Here is a 16,379-nt window from a genome sequence, read left to right on the forward strand (position 1 = left end):
TTGGTCTGAGTTTGCTATGGCTTGGCAAAGTTTGAAGCCACTATGAGATGAAGAAGGAAAGTAAGGATAAAATACAGTGAAAATAAAATGTGACATCAACCCCTTCCCTCTCCCTGATCACTGATAAATTGTGAATTCTTTGAATTCTGTAGTTTGCGTTCTCCTCAGCTTTTTGCTTGTAGTTGTGAGAGGATTTGATCAATAGGAAGAATCTTTATTTATATTGTGGGGGAATGTTAGACTGATACTTCTGTATCATGATGTTTACTTTCAGGAAGCTCTTAATTAGCTTAAGCTGTTACGTGTTGCATTGTGTAGTATTTATAACACCAGTAGTGGTTAAAATAATTTATTTTGCTAGTTACAGCTTATCTGCTGAATTGCTTTCCAGCCTTCTTACCCTTGCACTGGTGCCTAAATAAATGAAAACATTTGGCTGCAGTAAACCTCTGTGTATTTCAACTCCATAAAAATTTACCCCCTACCCCTGCCAAAGAGGGGGGTGAAGTACCAAAGTACTGAAACCTCTGGGAGCCTGTGGAGGAGGTGACCTTAAATACAGCTCACTGTTATTGGAAGGAAACATCCTTGTTTGAGAAGCTGTTGTGGGAACTTTGTGTTTGCTGTTAATGTTCTCCCTCTAAATGTTCCTTGTAACTGTTGGTGGTTCACTGAACAGCACTTGCACTTTGTTCTAGGGCTTCCTTGGACTAGCTCAGGGCTGCCCATCAGAGAATGTAATGCAGCTTCAGCAGTGGCAAGCCAAAGAGTGAAACTTCTTTACAGCCACTCTGGTGGAGTTCTAAACCCGTGAGAACTGGGAATATAGGGTCTACCCTCTTGTGAAAAGAGGATGCAGCTGTTTCCTGATGCTTGGCTAATGACAAGCAAGGTGTGTTTGAATATGTTGGAGTACCTGGGTAGAAGTGGGAAGCTTGGCTGTTGAAGGATCCACACGTACTGAAATGTGCTTCCTCCAGAGGAAAGGAACAAGTGATGGGGGAGACTCAAGCCCCCAGGTCTGGGACAAGTAAGGATGTGACCATGTCAAACAATAGTGCAAATACGCTGCTAAAATATAAAGAGTGAACCTTCTCACCACTTAGCATGAGTGAGAACTCAGTTCTGGAGTTGGAGGTGGGGCTCATGACAAGCTGCACAAGGATTTGGTACAACCCTGTGTGCTCAGTACTGTTCAAGGATGTGGAGCAGTGGTAGCAGGACCAGAGCTGCCAGGCTTAGAAAAGGCTTGGGAGGTGTTGGGTAGAGGCAAAACCCAAGCCATGAGATCCTGTGTCAGCTTTTAACCCTTCAGTGGGAGAAATGTGTGTCTGGAAGGGAAATACTGAGAGAAATTAGCATCTTCCTGGAATGCTCATGATCCCTCCTTTCCAGACTCTGTTCCATTGCTGTCAGGCTGATGTTGTGGGATAATAAAACTTAGTTTTTCACTGGTTGCTCATAAGCCTTGAGCTGACTGATGTGAGTTCACCACTCTATCATCTGATAATTCAAAGGTGCTTCTCTTGCATATTTCTATTTCACGGAAGTTGGTACAAGTTGAATCTGAATCTAGAAGGGGTGGGAATAGATTTACTTATTTATTTCCTAGTGGTGACCAAGGCACACTGGAATGTGTCAGGTGTTTTTCACAGGTTGCTCAACACTCATCCTTTAGAGTTTTTAAATTATCAGAAAAAGAAATTTCCTTCTGTTTTTACTTTGAGGTGAATGCTGATGTAGGGCTAAAGTTCAGTTTGTGATTTTTGCTCAGAAGCAGAGTAACCAAGGAATAATAGTGCTGTAAAACAGGAACTGGAGTGGTAACTTGAGTTTTTCGACTGAGTCTATTTAAATTCCACTGTTAGATTCCTGTTTGCTTGTAAAGAGTTCTAAGAGGTGCTTACCTTTGGCTGTTCCTTCTGATAAGTGGTGCTCTTAAGGTGTGGGGGGAAGCACTTCTGTTAAAAAAAGCCCCTTAATTTAGAACTGAGGAACAATTGCTTCCTTTTACTTTTTTTTTTTTTTTTTTTTTGGTGGAGCTGTGTAGTTTGCTAGAATGATACATTTCTGATAAAGTTTGTATGTGTACTTATCTGCTATTCTGAGATAAATTTGTTTTAGTTGGGTAATGAGTTGTTCCTCATTTACTCATTATTTTGAGCACTTCAGCCAATGGTCAGGTTACTGGATTACTAAGCCTTAGTTGTTCCTGTTGTAGCTGTTGGGAGTTAAGGTGAAGTTGATGTTATCGCATGAAACTTGACAATATTGGTAAAATAAAATTGAGTGAATTTATGCCTCTTGCCATGCTAATGGATCTGGTGTTGAAGGTTTTGGAGAACTTGGCATTCTGCTCCCTTGAAGCTGGATGTGTGTGGAGTAGACACTGAGGTACTTGATGTTAGTATCCCAGTGTGACATCCTGACTTGCTGTCCTGGAGACAGCTGAGGTTACTGAACTTGGCTAACAATTTTTACTGACTTTGGTAGCTGTTTTTACTTTATTCTGCTAAGTTATTATTAAAATGCCATGGTGAAAACAGAAAATTATGCTGCTTAGCCTTGACTATGTAGTGTTTGTATACACCATCCCTCATGCTGTTATGAAAGATGCTTTCTCTGCAGAAGGTTTTGTTTAGTCTTTAGTAGGGATGTAAAAGAAGATTCAGAAGATGATGAGGCTGAGGTTTGAGTAAGTAGTTGTACAAGTTGAATGTGGACAGGAGGTAACTGCTGAGTAGCAATGCAAATCCAATGACATCATCCACTTTGATGGCTGTTTGTCTAAATCTCAAAGTACTTCTTAAAAGGAACTGAAACTTGCAAGCTCTGGAAGAGGTTCCTCACTTGTCCATCTCTAAAGAGAAACACCATCAGTGAGAAAATGAACTCTCAGAATTTATTCCTATTCACTGTTTGCACTACCAAAGGTAATTAGGCCTCATTTCCAATGTTTTAGAGAAAACAGTGACATGCTTAGGTTCCATGTTTTTCACTTGAGCTCTCCTTTGTACCATAGTTACATTGTCAGAATTATCACTCTGCTTTTGATCTAGAAAGGATTAGTCTGTTGTAAGATTATGATTATAGTTATTTTTTAAACTGTAACATAATGCTTATTAGATTGTCTGATCCAGCTAGCTTCTGTTCTTCCAGCAATTTGAGCTATTTCTGTGTTTACAGGCATGAAGCCATACACTGAAGTGATTCTGTTTAAACCTTTTATATAACATTAGTGCTTGAGTATTGCTTTACTGCTCAGCATGATAGAATTTGGTAAACTTCATAGTGAATATAGCTGATAGTTTTTAATGAGCATTCTGTTAAGCATTAATCAGTTCTGGTAGTGTATATAAGGCTTTGTGCATTTTCTGTTATCACTGTAAAGCTAAAGCTCTCCAAGGTGCAGCTGGAAGAGTAAGTCTGTGTCACCCCCAAGTTAAATGAGGTTGAAGCTGGATGCTGTGTTCTGCCAACAAACTCTTAATGGAGAGTTCTAATGTGTTCCTAGAATTATAGCAACGCATTAGCCAGTATTTGCAGATGCATTTAACTTTTGGAATGGAAAGAAATTGGCTTAATCTCAAAAAAAAATGCCCGAGCTTTTGGGGAAGCTTTAATGTACTCTCTTGAATCTGTAGACTAAATTCCTTTGGTTTGGTTTATCTTGATGGCTTAAATTGCTTCTACATCCACAGTCCTGTCTCTCTGGAGAATGCTGTGGGAATGTGATGGAGGGCTAAGTGAATACAGTGACTAAACTGTTTCAGGTAATCAGTATTCCACCTGTTGTTTTTCATAGCCACATTTTAATCAGATGTGATACCTAACCCCTAACGAGACACTGAACAGCTGCAGGGGTAAGGGAGAGGAAAAGGGAAGGAAATTGAGAGTTGTGATTCTCAAAACAGTACCAGTGTGGCCAGTGGGGGTTGTTTCCTGCTGTGCAGGAGCATGCATGTGGGGAGCAGTGCAGAGCTCCCATCTGCTCTGCTCAAGGAGGGTGACAAGCACCCGTGTGAACTAGAAATTTACCTTCCTTCCCAGGGTGGAGCATGTCTGTGGCACCTTAGGTGCATTAGAGTAACTGAAATGCCAGCATTCAATGTTTGAATGCAGTTTCTTTTCACTCCTTGCTGGAGTTCCAAGTGTGATTCAGCCCTGTCAGTAGTTTTGTAGTAAATGTCTCTATGGCTGCAACTCAGAATCTGTGGCTGCACATCACTAAGTTACTTGTGGCGTGTAACTCATGAACTGGAAACTGAAGATTATAATTTCAAGCTCTTCCTATGATGGTCCATCAGTAATGATTCTTAAAGCACTCTAGAAGTTGTTTTTTTTTTTTTGGGGTACAGATAGTGTTTTAAGAGGTCAGTCAGACAGCAAGCCTAATGAGGTCAGGCTTTCTGTGGGAGCTTCTCTTCCTCACATAAATTTCTTATACCTTTTATGCCAGGGATTGAAGTATTGCTTTAAATTTTGGTTTGGTTTGTTGGTTTTTTTTTGATGATGAGGAGGATTTATGTTCCCCTCCTGTTATGGGAAGAAGTCTTTGGACTTGAAGATTTGTTAGGCTGAAAGAGTGGCAATAAAACTGTTGGAGACATTTGTGCTCTGCAGTTTGAGCACTGCAGTCTGATGCTTGGTTGCCTCCTTGTGTAATGTGCTTTTTCCCCTGGCAGTGTGTGGTGTGTTAACAGCTTCTCCATTGCTGTCTTGGGGAGGATCTCAGCAGTCTCATCTTCTGCTGCTTGGACAGATACACAAATTCACCAAACTAAAGGCAGATAAAACTGCCTCAGTGGGACAACTGCATTAATGAAAGCTTGATTTGGAAAGTGTCTCAAAAGACCATATCATCCACCCTCCAAGCTTTGCTATGTCCACTGTCAGCTCTAGTAGAGGTTTGTCTGACATGTTCTTAGAGATTTACAGCATGAGAGACTTGATAGCTTTGCCAAGCAGTCTAAACCATGTGCTTACCTTACCTTCTGGAAGGTGTTCCTGATCTGCCACCTGAGCCTGTTTTCTTCAGTTAAGGCCTACTTCTTAGATGTGGGCAAACAGCCCTTCACTGAAAGCTTGATCCACCTGTGGGGAGAAACATCCTTACCTGCTTCATGCAGTTTCTTAGTTATAAGGATCACTGCCTTCCATGGATTAGATTCTGCTTACAGGGCTCCTTTGCCTTTCTTACTTCAGGCTCTGCTCCAGTCAGTTTATCTGCTGTCCTGTGGACAGGAACATCCAAAAAAAGCATGTAGGACTCTCAAGTCTTGCTGTGCCAAACTATTTTGCAGGTTGCACGTGTGTGTACATACATACACCTCTGCCTGGTGCTTGACTAACACTGAATTGGTTTTAGTTATATATACTAATTTGTCACTGAGTCATGTTTGGACTGCAAGCTGCAGTCATTAAGACTTAGTTGGAATTGTGGCCTAGCCAGATGTTCAGCAGGCAGGGTTTTCTGTAGCTAACTAGTCCTGCCTGTGAAGATGTGTCTGCTGTTGTGTGGATCAGCAAGCTGTGTTTCTGCACAGGGCTCGTGCTGCCTCTTCTCTTCCCTCTGCGCTGGCTGAGGAAGGAGCCCACGGCTTGGACTTGGATTGCAGCTACCTGCCAAGAAATCTTTATAGTAATCATGTGGTGGAATTACTGGTGATCATCCTGTTTACCCAGACACTGTGGTAGGACAGATCAGGGATTATAGAATTGGTTGGTCTGGGTTGGAAGGGACCTTAAAGCCCATCTCATTCCACCCCTGGCTGTGGGCAGGGGCACCTTCTACCAGAGCTGTCCAGCCTGGCCTTGGACACTCCAGGGATGAGGCAGCCACAGCTTCTGTGCCAGGGCCTCAGCACCCTCACAGGGAAGAATTCCTTCTTTACATTTAATACAAATCTCCCTTTTTTAGTGGGAAGATCTTTCCCTTGTCCTGTCACTTCAGGACCTTGTCTGAAGTCTCTCTGCAGCCCATTTAGGTACTGAAGTGTGTGGCAAGGTCACCCTGGAGCCTTTTCTTCTCCAGGCTGAACCCCCCCACCTCTCTCAGCCTGTCTCCAGAGCAGAGGGGCTCTGGCCCTTGGAGCATCTTTGTGCCCCTCCTCTGGATTGCTGCAGCAGCTCTGTGTCCTTGTGCTGGGACCCCAGGCCTGGAGGCAGCTCTGCAGGAGGGATCTCACCTGAGCAGGGCAGAGGGACAGATTCCCCTCCCTTGACCTGCTGCCCATGCAGGGGGATGAGCCCAGGGCATGGTTAGTCTTGGGGCTTCAAATGCAGATTGCTGGCTCATGTTGAGCTCATGTTAAGCTGGACTTTTTCTAGGTGCACAGTCTTTAATTACTCAACTTGGTTGGTGTTCTGAAGGTGTGAGCAAACATTTTCTCCCCCATTGTGTTAGCAAACTGCATAGCTGTGCTGATACAGAAGGATTGGATAAGTAGTCTTTAATGAAAAAGCTCTTGGTGTTACTGTATGCTTTGAAAGCAGAGGGACCATTTTGTCTGGAATTGTGCAGGAAAACAGCTTGAGGCACTTAACTACCATTTCCAGACTTCAGTGTTTCAGGCTGGGGTTGTCCAAGCTGTAGGTAACTGGTGATAGATACCTTTATAGTGGAAATGACTTGTACTTTAACTGGTGGTGCTTGTGTTTAACTCTAAGGGAACTCTGCTTGTGCCTGGTCAGGGGAGGGACCAGAGGCCAGCTCAGTTAGCAGGCTGTAGATCAGCTGATAGCATGGCTGACACTCAAAGGCAATCTGGAATCCATGGGAATTGGGTGTATGTTTTTCCACCCTCTTGAACTGCCGTACAGTGAGCTCACACTGAGCAAATGATGTGCTAGGAATAATTCTGCATTGGAGGAAATGGGGATACTCATTGTGTGAGGGTGATGTGCTCAAATTCAAGTCTCTAGCTGTGCTCACCCTTTCTTGCTATATACAGCTGAAATTGCATGAGGAAATCATGCAACTTCTGTTGATTACTAAGGAAACCTGCATGAGGGGAAAGATAGAATAATCTTGTTATTTAAGCATTTGTGTGCCTGTTAATCTTAATTCTTGTTTAAAAAAAAAAGATATTCTGAAGTTATTCCAGGTGGGACTTGTTAGGATTTTTCCTGCCCTTGTGTATGATGTGTTACAGAGAATTGGAATTGAGGAAGGGAGCAGGTGAAGGTCTGATTCCTTAGGGATCATCTTCTCCAGGGCACTGTGACACCTGGGGACAGCATTTCCAATGTTTACAGGTTGGATTTTCACTCTCCAGTTGCTCTTTTGCTCTGTTTAGCCAAATGTTACTTAGCAGCCTGACCTCAAATCACTGAGACTCTTTCATGGGAGTAGAGATGACCGCAAATTATGATAAATTTCACGGTGGCTTTTCAATTATGGCATGGATATTCATATCTCCGGGGTGTACCTCTAACTTTCCCTGGAAAGTTGAGGATTGCCTTACAGGAGGGTTTCTGTTACAGTGCCTGGGTATCTCATTGGTGTGTGTTGAGTGATCTTTATACAGGTGAGTTTTAAGACTTACATGAGCACAGTGCAAAAGCAACAATGTCCCCTGGTGCAGTAGAATCTGCTGTGAAAAGGTTGTTAACTTGTCTCTTGGCTTTAGATCTCAGCAGGAGAAGTTAGTTTGCATATCAAAGTGGTAATAATTTTGATCTTAACTTCTCCTTTCTGATATTCACAGTTAGACTCCAATACCTGGAAGGCCTAAGGAGACATTGAGGATAACTGTGTGATTGGAAATGTATAATAATCATGAAAAATATTCTGTCTGAATAACTTCTTTTAGCAGTTAAGCAATGCCATTGGCTGCTTACACCAAGACCTGAAACTGCTTTTTCCTTTTGTACAAGAAGAATCAAACTGCCCCTAGGTATTCCCAAATATTATGTTTTAACAGATACCATGTATGATACATCAGCCATTCTCCATATGTATTTTAGAACATCTCCTTGGAGTATCTGAAGTCCATATGGCTATGTATGATGAAGATATCTTGAAAAATCCCTTTTATTTGGCCATTCAGAAGCGACGTCCTGATCTATGCAGCAAAGTTGCAGAACTCCATGGTATTGTAAGTATGAAAAAGTATGTTTAAAAGCTGATTAGTAAGTAGTAGCTATTTGAACTTATATCTTATGTCTGCTATGAAACATGTTAAGATTATTTCAAGCCTACAAAACTTGGAAATGAAGCAGAACAATTTTTAGTTTAAGTTGCATGTTATTTACTATTATGGACCTCTTGATATATTGCAAAGTAGTAAAAAAGCTAAGGTTGGTGCTGTTTTTGAACTCTACAGGAAACTTACTTTCTTTTCTATGAACTGGAGTTACATATTCTCTCACAAGTTTATAACTTAAATGGGATTGACCTTTTGAGATGCGTGGTGGATAAGCAGCTACTCATTTGACAGCATTTTACACAGCAAAATAATACTATTAAACTGACCTGGAATTAAAAACTTCAGTCCTTAATATTTACTAATCTAAGTATTTTGCAATTAATTTTCTTTTGCCATTAAGTGTTTAGAGACTCCATTAAACATGGAGGTTATTGTCACCTGTTGATAAAATTTGTTTCCTTCTAATTAGGAATTTGTCCCAAATTGCCAATCTGTTGGCCTAAACCCAAGATATTTATACTAGATCTTTTTCTGATGGATTTTTATTTGAGTTTGAAAATATACTTCACTTTTTTATTAGCTGCTTAGTTTTAAGTCATCTGTTGTAATTTTAAATTATTTGTGAGTGGTGCTAAGTAACTAAAGATTTAATTTACTTCCCTTAGTGTTGTTTGCTTCAGTTGCATCTGTCCACCTTTTTCTGAAAAGTTACTAAGTGAGATTTCTGGGTTAATTTTTAGACTGTGTGTCTAGTGATAACCTCTGCTTTTTTTTAATAAAAGCACCTATAGTTCCCATGTATTTACTGTAAATATTTAAAAGCCTGATTTAATTGCTTGCTTCTTAAGGACAAAAGGTATTGGTATATAGCTGGCAATACACAGCATTTCTCTCTTAAGCATGATTTAACTTTTTTCAGGTGCTAGTTCCATGCAAAGGAAGCCTTTCAAGCAACAGTCTTTCTACCTGTCAGTTTGAATCTTATGTTTTGAAGCCTCTGGAAGAAAATTTTCAAACCTTAAATGGAAAGGTATTTCTTTTTGATGTCTGAATGTAGCTTGGGGACACTCCAGTAAGGGGTTCACTTCTGCTGTGACTGATTGTGTGAATTAATGGTGACAGATGAGGCAAGCAGGGCTGACACTGCGTAGGATCCCAGGTTTTTCATTTGTAATTTTGCAGTACAGTCTGAGAACTTGGGCATACAGCTTGCACTAGAGATAGTTTGCAGGCTGCCATCAGGATTTTCCTGTTCCAGATGTCCTCACTAGAACTGCTGGGAGAAGAAAGCCAGGTGTGAGAAATACACACAAGGTGTGGGGTGTTTTTCTGCAGCTGGGATTAAGTACTCGTCTTAAGCTTTTGGGGTTTTTTAATTTCCTTTCTACTAAAAGTGCTCTGAAATCTGCAAACAAGACCTTGGTGATTGTCTGAAACCTCTTTTACAAGTCTACTGCTGGAGGAAGTAGCTGTAAGCAAGGTTCAGCCAGCCACTGCCCAATGAAGGAGCCTTTATTTCAGTGTCAACACAGCATGAAAATGTGAAATTTCTCTAATTTGGAGCTTTCTCACCTTGCATGTTTCTCTTCTCCCCCTTGGAAATGTGACTGTGTGAGGCAGAAGACAAAGAGCACTTTTTTTTTCTGGCAGTTTCACACTTGTTCTGCTTGGTCTTGTTTCAGGAGATCTTCATACAAGGAAACCTCATCATTCTAGGAGCTGGTTTCAATTACACCCTCTCGGTACCTGTTCTCTTTGAGGAGACCTTTTACAATGAAAAAGAAGAAAGCTTTAGTATATTGTGCATAGCTCATCCACTGGAAAAAACAGAAAGCTCAAGTAGGTATTGGTGTGAATTTGGTGGCTGCCAAATTAATTAGTGTTTGTGCTTAGTAAATGTGTTAATTCTGGAAAGGGTTGGCTTGGTTAAAAGCCCTTGGCATTTATGAGCTTGCTGGGCCAGATGTTGGTGTGCTGCTGCAGAGAAATACCAAGTTGCTCCCAGCAAAACTAGTGCTGAGACTGGGACATAAATCCTGTAGAATTATTATCTGTGGAATACTGAATTGAGCATGATTTTTCTTAGCTGTGCTCAATTTGGTGCTGACTGCTTAAAAAAGGGATTTAATCCTAAATGTGACCATGTGTGTCTTGAGATGCAAGGTGGATGCACAAATAACTGGAGAGGTGAATTCTTTCATGATCACTTTGTAGGCGGATAGAGGTTGTGTGACAGTCAGGTAGCAACCTTCTGATGGTGGCCCAGCTTATGTAGTTGAATGTCTCAATTTTTGTCCTGTACTGAAAGTGCTCCTAAAGGCTGTGACACTCTTGTCAAGACTACAGTCAATACTGTGAGTGTTAACAACATGTCCTTGTGAACTTGCATAACAATCCATGTTTACTAATTAAGAACAGAAGCTCCTTAAGAAGCTTAGAAGCTTCATTTTTTTCTGAAGTAAAAACATTTATTTCCTAAATAAATAAGAATATTTGAAACAGGTGAATGCAAAGACAGGTAGTGCTAGGGTAGTGTGAAAATAGTACTGTGAGGGAAGTACAGAAGGCTTTAAAAAAAACCCCTAGCTGCCATTCATATAGCCTTAAATTCTAAAAGTGTTCATATATATCTCAAAAATTAATCATGTGATATTCTTTATAGCCATTACTTAATATAGTCATATCAGTCTTTCAGAAGTGAAGGAGTTTCTGATTTCAGAAGTAATTTGCAAATAATTATTTAAGCCTCTTATTAGCTGGCTGCCTTTGACTGAAGATGAAAGATTTGCCTAGAAATAATTTTTGGAAAAACAGCATAATTTCTAAGTGGGGGATTCAGTTGTCTTATTCAGAAACAAAGTGGATTTGCCTTAGTGCTGCTTCATGTAACTTTGCTCTCCCATTCAGAGAAAGCATGTCTAAATAAGGAATAGCTTATGTAAAAGTCCATGATGGGATTTCTGCAGCTCACTTAAAGGACCCTGACTTCCTGCATGGTCACTCTGTCAACACTGTAATGTGCTTTTCTTCTACTTTCAAGCTTGACTTACACAACTCATAAGCTGAGTGCACGTGGTAATAAATGATCCCAGTGTAAAAAAATAAGTGAAATCTGTTTTAGCTATTCCAAATAAACACTTGACATAAAAAGCTCAAATGTGGCTCATTAAATTATTTTAATTAAAGGCAATACCTCTAATTAAAGGTGCAGTGAGCTGAGTTCATATTTTAGTGTACATAAGCTGGCTGTATGTATAGGGACAAAATGTATTTTACCATGCATACATATATTAAGCCTAAGTGTTAATTCTTGGCTTTTATTTTAGGTGAATCTACAGCTTCATCAAACTCCTATTCTCTTAAAAACATTGAAGATGTTAGAGAGTTCTTGGGAAGGCACTGTGAGAGATTTGATAAATACATAGGATCTTTCTATAGAACGTTTAAAGAACACGAAAGGAAAAGCCTCCGCCACTACATAGTCAGTATCTTCCGTCCTGATGTCTAATTTGCTAAATATAATGAGCTTCACTGGTGCTGTTATCTTTGCCTTATTGAGCTTTTCTGTGTCAGAGTGGCCTAGAGTTGTGAAAGGGGAGGTGGGAGAAGTGGTAATTTACATTTAAGAATTTCACTCTCTGGACTGTTTAGTAAATGCAGTTATTATTGCTGAAACTCTTACCATACTGTACACTTTTGGGACAGGGGAGACTTGCATTACTTACATAGGCTTTGTTCCTTCAGGTCACATTAACCTGAACCTGATGGCTTTCATCTTTTCTCTCTCCTAGGATTCTGTCAATGCACTTTATACCAAATGTCTGCAGCATCTTTTGAGAGATTCGCACTTGGTAAAGACTTACTCCCCTAAATACATAGCACAGTGTTACTTAGGCAATAAATTATCTGACTTTCTCTTGCTGTTTATGGCTTTGCTTTTCTAGAAGATGCTTGCAAAGCAAGAAGAGCAGATGAATCTGATCAAACAAGCAGTTGAAGTAAGCATCTGAAATGAAGGAAAATAATTAGCAAGCTGTTTTTAATTCTCCCTTTCATGCTTAAAATACTTTTTTTTTTCCCTACAGATGTATATCCATCATGCTATTTATGACCTAATCTTCAAATATGTGGGGACGATTGAGGCAAGTGAGGTAAGTTTCTTTGATTGCTCCATACTACTGATATTCATCAAAGGCATTTAAAAAACCCATTGCCTTTCTGTTAATTAGGATGCTGATTTTAATAAAATCACGAGGAGCCTTCAAGACCTGCAGCAAAAAGACATTGGAGTGAAGCCTGAGTTCAGGTGAGGGAGATGACTGTGGGTTCTTGAAGAGTCACTGAGATCCTGTCTTAAATAGAATCATGCCATCCAAAAAGTGTTTTCCTTCAGACACTAGCAAGTTTTTTTATACTTTCATGTGAGATGTAGAATCAAAGCTTTGCAAGTGTCATATGAGGACAGTCTGTGCCTTGATGGTTGACTCCTTTATGTTTTAAGCCATCTGCAGGATACAGAAATGCAGGTACACTTGGAGTAGAAGGGGGCATATTTTGGAACCATTCTTCAATTCAGCTCTGAATAAGCTACAACTTGGGCTTTGGACATCCTGCAGAGGAACTCTGTATGCTAATCATTCCTTTCTAATTAATTTGTAGTTTTAATATACCACGTGCAAAGCGAGAGCTGGGTCAGTTGAACAAATGCACTTCCCCTCAACAGAAGCTACTTTGTCTGCGTAAAGTTGTACAAATTATCATGCAGTCTCCGAGCCAAAGAGGTCAGTAATTAGTGAAATCATAATTTTAAACTTAACCAGCACACAGAAAGCACTTCAGTGTATAAACAACTGTTTGGATAACTCTTGGGGATCCAAGACAGTTGAGCTGGAGTCTCTAAGGTCTCTGAATGGAGCAGAGGGGAAGTGAGGTGGATGTGTCAGCAGTGGTTCCTGTGGGCTGGGGTGGGGTACTGGCTTAGCTTGTGTATGTTTCATCTTGGACATGTAGGAAGCTCACATCTGCCAGGACACTGAGGGTGATCCATTTTAAACACTGGAGATTGCTGCTGGATCATTCTTGTGTATTTGTCCATGCTCCCCTTGACATCTTGAATTTGATACTCTTGAGATGCATCTTATGCAAAAGAAGGGTGGGGCCAAACGTGTGCTGCTGTGGATTGCAGACATGATTCTGTGATACAGAAGCACAGTCCTCTTAGCCTGGCACTTACTTTATCTAGCTTGAAAAGAGAAGATACTTCTACAAAGCAAATAGAGTAGCACAGTGAACTTATGCTTTCCCTGCTTCATCTCTTCTCTAGAAAGACTGCTGAGTTATGGAAACATGTATCAACTTTGAGCACAGTCTTTGCTGTCAAGAATTTCAGAAATCTTGAGCTAATGCTCTGGCCCTTGCTGTGTGGGAAGGGAGGGATGCTAGTCAAATATTGCAGTTTGTACTGCACAAACTGCATCTGTGTGTTGGCTCCCGGCAGAGTGTTTCAGTGGGAGATCATTTGGAGGCCTGCCCTGAGCTCTCCATGCATTCTCTACTAGTAGAGCTGGCCTTTAGTCTTAAGAAGCAGAACTTTAGAGTTATTGCTCTTGATTTGAACCATGACATGACTAAAACCAAATGTGAATTCTTTTTTTAGTTAACATGGAAACCATGTGTGCAGATGATCTTCTCTCTGTTCTGCTGTATTTGCTTGTAAAAACAGAAATCCCAAACTGGTACGTAACTGTTTAGCTATATAGAACTCCTTCCTACCATCTCGTGTGGTGCTGCTATAGGGACAAATGTTTCTGAACATACAGTAATAACTTACTGAAAGTGTAGGAGGTCCTGTTGAAATGCAGAAAATGTTTTGTAGGACCAATAGCAAAGATGTGTTATATGTGTAACTAAATGAAGCAGCTATCAGGAATGTGCCTTTGTTTTGATTCTCAGCCTAGAATACAGTTGTAGTGGGAGGCCATCTCTCAACCAAATCTTTGTGTCAATACAGCCTTCACAGAGTGGTTCTTTCATCTGTGTTGGGAGCTGTGACGCTTTTATGCATGCCAAGATTTGGTGCATTTCTTACAGAGAAACTAGATGTGAATATTTAATTACTTCCTGCTAGCTTGTGCCATTGTGTCTCCTCATTTTCAGTAAGAGTCTATCTAAACCTTCCAGTTGTACCTGTGCTGTTCTCTCCTGGATCTCTGAGATCAGCATTTGGCCTTTAACTTGTAGCTATCACTGTGGTGCTTATCGTGCTGGAAACATTGCTTCACTCACTTCAAAGATCTCCCACTATTGTCATTATCTCATCCTTCTACTCCTTCTATCCAGTTGATAACTCTTGACTGAATATATGAGATAAGTAGAGATCTGGTCACTCTCCAGGCTCAGAACAGACATATTGCTGGCCTAACAAGCTTTTTAGAAGCTTTTTCCCAGCTCACCCTATTGTCTGCCTGGATTGCCTAAGATGAGCTGCAGTATGCCATGCTACTGTCTTAGTTTCAGTGATTCACAACTTGAACTTTTTTTCTTTTCAGGATGGCCAACCTGAGTTACATAAAGAACTTCAGGCTGTGCAGCTCAGTGAAGGATGAGCTGGGGTACTGCCTGACCTCCATTGAGGCTGCCATAGAATACATCCGGCAGGGCAACCTCTCTGACAGATCAACAGTAAGCTGCTCTTAAAGTCTCTCAAATGCCTGCTTGATACCGTGTAGTACCATTGTGGGTGTAAATCCAGCCAGAGGATACAAATAACTAACTTAAGAATTTCCTTCTTTTCTTAAAAAAATGAGTAGAGGCGACTACCTAAAGCAAATGCTGAATTTACCTAAATTATTATAATGAAGTCCTAACTATGTACCAATACTTTTGTTCATTGCATACTTCTTGAGGAAGTACATATATGTCAAGTCTGCCTCTTCATATGGTTAGAGGAGAAATGACAGCACTGTTTTCTACAGATGAGTCTCCAGCATGTTTGTCTGCTGTTTGTACTCTACTATGATTGTGAAAGTGCAGTACCTGGGAGCAGGCACAGCTTAAATTTTGTGTAATTTAAAAAAGCTTAGCTGTGCTAGCAGAATGGAGATAGCAGTGTAAGTTAGAATTGCTCAGTAAATCTTCAGACTGGAAGAATTCCACGTGTTTGCAGTGTGCGTTACAATGCTGCACTGAGTTGATGGCTTGGGGGGGTGCAGGGCTGTGATAAGGTGCTGTTTGAAGGTCAAATTTGGCTCTTGGCAACTCTGACCTAGCAGGGGCAGGAAATCTGTGGATGCAGGAGAGATTTCCTACTGGGCAACAAGACCTGCTGTCAATCTGGTCACATCCCTGCAGGCCAGTCAAGGGTGATGCTGATGTGACTTTAGAGACTTCTATAATTCAAGAACTTTGTAGATTATTTAGTCAAGGAATCCAATCTTACCACTCCTGTAAAATTTTCTACTGTTGTAAAACTAGGTTTTCCTGAGCTGATGTGGACATCAAAAGGAGTGAACGTGGAACCAGAGTGAATTCCATGTGTCTCAGTCTGCCCAACTGCAAAGCACTGGAGTCTAACTGCAGGGACCAGAACAATGGTTCAGTGTGCAGGGCTTGGGAGGGGACAGCCTGGGGCACAGCCTTAAGAAGCACTAAATTTAACATTTTGGCCTCTTGCTATTTTTGGTTTTGTCCTTTTCTGGGATTTTTCCATGAACTTGTGCGAGTTTGTTTAGTACACTCAAAAAAAAAAAAAACCTAACAAAAAAAAAAACCAACACTTTCATATTGTGCAAAGAGAGTGGTATATCTTGTCTGTAATTGAATGATATTCAAAAAAATAAAAATGTTAGTTTAAAAGAAACAACCTGCTATATGATTTTGCTTCCTGCAGTCACTTGGCTGTCATTCACAATCAATATACAAAGAGCAAAGCTGGTGCTCTGAAAGAAAACTGAAACCAAAGTAGAATTGTCTTCCACAACAGTGCCAGCAAACTTAGATAGAATATACTGCTCTTAAACTTCTAGAATAAAGACTGTTTCCTATTAAATGCCTGATCCTATCTGTCTTGGTGTAGTTAAGGATAGCAGCTTTTACACTGGCATTGCATTCAAATGTTGTAACTTAAGTGCCACTTCCATTAAGGTACTATGGTTCTTTGGGAGGCACCTGTCTTGAAAGATAAACTATATATTTGAGAAGTCTAAATGAGGAATTCAGTGTCTGCACCAT

General features: G+C 40.6%; 1 protein-coding gene across 4 annotated transcripts in view; it reads left to right on the forward strand.

Moving 5' to 3' along the window:
- Positions 1 to 16,379, forward strand: part of ANKRD27 (ankyrin repeat domain 27) — a 56,923-nt gene that overhangs the window by 14,293 nt on the left and 26,251 nt on the right. For all 4 annotated transcript variants that reach the window (XM_038147902.1, XM_038147905.1, XM_038147904.1 and 1 more), the window contains exons 2-12: positions 7,969 to 8,099; positions 9,070 to 9,180; positions 9,833 to 9,989; positions 11,477 to 11,631; positions 11,942 to 12,001; positions 12,095 to 12,148; positions 12,236 to 12,301; positions 12,380 to 12,456; positions 12,810 to 12,931; positions 13,807 to 13,885; positions 14,699 to 14,831. In XM_038147902.1, the coding sequence (XP_038003830.1) occupies positions 7,998 to 8,099; positions 9,070 to 9,180; positions 9,833 to 9,989; positions 11,477 to 11,631; positions 11,942 to 12,001; positions 12,095 to 12,148; positions 12,236 to 12,301; positions 12,380 to 12,456; positions 12,810 to 12,931; positions 13,807 to 13,885; positions 14,699 to 14,831 (1,116 nt within the window). In that variant the 5' untranslated portion in view covers positions 7,969 to 7,997. The remainder of the gene's footprint in view (positions 1 to 7,968; positions 8,100 to 9,069; positions 9,181 to 9,832; positions 9,990 to 11,476; positions 11,632 to 11,941; positions 12,002 to 12,094; positions 12,149 to 12,235; positions 12,302 to 12,379; positions 12,457 to 12,809; positions 12,932 to 13,806; positions 13,886 to 14,698; positions 14,832 to 16,379) is intronic.

This window comes from Motacilla alba, chromosome 11, assembly GCF_015832195.1.
Source record: "Motacilla alba alba isolate MOTALB_02 chromosome 11, Motacilla_alba_V1.0_pri, whole genome shotgun sequence".
In the NCBI taxonomy this organism is placed as follows: Eukaryota; Metazoa; Chordata; class Aves; order Passeriformes; family Motacillidae; genus Motacilla; species Motacilla alba.